This window comes from Monoraphidium neglectum (assembly GCF_000611645.1).
Source record: "Monoraphidium neglectum strain SAG 48.87 unplaced genomic scaffold scaffold06332, whole genome shotgun sequence".
Classification (NCBI taxonomy): Eukaryota; Viridiplantae; Chlorophyta; class Chlorophyceae; order Sphaeropleales; family Selenastraceae; genus Monoraphidium; species Monoraphidium neglectum.
In genome coordinates, this window is record NW_014007308.1 from 1 (window position 1) to 2,316 (window position 2,316).

At 68.0% G+C, this 2,316-nt stretch overlaps 1 protein-coding gene across 1 annotated transcript; it reads left to right on the plus strand.

Annotated features, from left to right (window-relative positions):
- Positions 1-1,797: 1,797 nt before the first annotated feature.
- On the plus strand, positions 1,798-2,161 carry MNEG_16404 (hypothetical protein; the record flags this gene model as incomplete). The annotated part of the gene is made up of 1 exon (XM_014035126.1): positions 1,798-2,161. A coding segment is annotated over one exon (364 nt), but the record flags the coding sequence as incomplete, so codon positions are not given.
- Between the last annotated feature and the right edge of the window lie 155 nt (positions 2,162-2,316).

Sequence of the window (2,316 nt, forward strand, 5' to 3'; positions counted from 1 at the left end):
CCCTCGGCGACCTGGGGGAGGGGGGGATGGGGTGGCATTGGGATTGAGGGTGACGCGGCGCCGGACAAGGGAGCGCCGGCGGCTGGCAGCTGCGGGCATGTGAGCGAGGCACCGACTGAGGGGCAGGGCTGCCGGTCTGCCACGCTTGGGCGCTGGCGTCCAACTGGGTGGGTGGGCAAGCATGTAGGGAGTGCACACGCACGCATGGGGACGCATGCACACACACACGCACGCGCCAGTGTGCGCGCACACTTGTGTCACACCCACACTTGTGTCACACCCACATCCATGCACGTGCGCTCTTGCACGCATGCGACAAACAAACGGACACATGCATGCACACCACACACATCAATCAGAGACTCAGCATGCACACCTGGAGGATGTCTGTGATGTCGCAATCCCGCAGCTTCCGCCGGTTGCGCTCAGCCAGCATGCTGCCGATGTACAGTCCCGGAATTACCGGGGCTGGCGTATCGTCAACGGCGCACAGGAAGCCGCCCGCCTGGTCGTCGCCGCGGTTGTTGGCCGCCTGCCGCTGCTGCTCCTGCTGCTCCGTAAGGCTGCCGGTGCCCGCGCCTGCACTGGGCGCCAGGTGCTGCTGCTTGCCGGACCCGGGGGCTGCTGCAGAGTCGCTGCAGGGCGAGGCTGACCGCACAGCGTTACCCTGAGATTTGGATGCGCTTGTGGTGACGCTGCGCGCCGCGCTCCTGGCCCACAGCGCGGCCTCTAGCTCATCCTCGACCTCCTTTCGCTGAACGACATAGAAGCTGCGCTGGCGCGCGGCCCCGGCTGCGCGTCGGGGAGGGCGCTCCGCCGCAGCGCGAGCGGGCCGCGATGCGGGTGGCGCCGCTTCACCGGGCCGCTCCCCTGGTGCGGGAACGCTCGTGCCTTCCAGTGTTCCTTCCCAATTTGCGTAGGAGCAGCTGGATCGTGGGCGGGCGGTGGAGGAGCAATGATGAGGCATGCGCTGCTCCTGCACGACGCCAGTGCTCCTTATGGAAGCTGTCGTAATCCTGGAAACGCTAAAGTGGGATCTACTTTCAAGCCTACCCGACAGGCCGTACTCGCAAGGCAGGTGCAACACCGAAACACGGGCCGTTGGCAAGACGGTTCAATTGGTGCCAAGCTGATCAATTTGTTCGATAAGTCCAAAATAGTCGCAAGGCTTAGCTTCCGAGAGCAGCAGTGACAAAGCCCTGGCTGATCTCACCACCTCAGTACTTTTCTTGTGCCAAGCAACGGTGGTTGCTTATCATAAAGAATCGTATGTAAATCTTGAGTGAAGTCACTCTGCAGCGCGCGCTAGTTCGTGCAGCACGCGACCGCGGCGGCAGCGGTAGTGGCGGGACAGCGGCGGCAGCAGCCAAAAGACTGCAGCGCAACACAAGTCCGGCGGGCATGAAGCCTCAGCGGGCGCCAGGCGGCGGCAACGGCGGTGGCGCGGGGTTCAGCAGAGGTGCACAGAGCGGTCCTAGTGGGCGTGTCGCCAAGCGCCCAGCGAGCGGCGGCCGGGGCGGCGGCCGGGGCGGCGGCCGGGGCGGCGGGCGAGGCGCCAAACCCAAGAAAGAGCCGACCCTCAAGAACCAAATCCGCAGCACCGAGCGGCTGCTTCGCAGGGTACGCGCCCGCGTGCCGCCGCCGTCCCCGCCAACCGCCCGACGTGCGGCCCGCACGACCCTGCCGGTCGCTCGCCCCCTGCGCCCGCACGCCCCCCGCGCGCGCCAGCTGAGCGCCCCTGCCCGGCCCTGCCCCCCCAGCACGGACGCCCCGCCTCGAAACCTGCGACACTAACAGGAGGGACTCCACCCCAAGGCGCGCGCGGCCAAGGAGGAGGAGCTGAAGGATCTGAGGGCACAGCAGGCGCAGCACGAGCGCCAGGAGCGCGAGGCCAAGATCGCGCTGCGCTACAAGCACGTGAGCAGGGGAGGGGGGGAAGAGGGCGGCAGCGGATACGGGAGCTATCCGGCAGCACCAGCGCCGAGCTTCGAGTATCGGGCGCCGGGCGCGGCCCGTCCGCGGAAGCGCGTCGGCGTGGGCTGGGCTGGGCGCGCGGCCCGTGTGGGGAGGCCAAGCAGCGCGTGGCGCCCGCGGCTGTCGCGCGGCGCTGGGGCGCCTGGGGACGCAGTGGGCGCCGGGGCGCCGCGATATTGGGGCGGCGGTGAGGGGAGCTCGCGCCCTCCATTGCCGAGGCCCCCCCTCATGCGGCCGGCATGCACTGCACGCACGCCTGCACCCGCACATGCATGCGCGACTGCGAGGACATGCACATGCTCTCTCTCTCACACACACACACACACACACACATACACACAC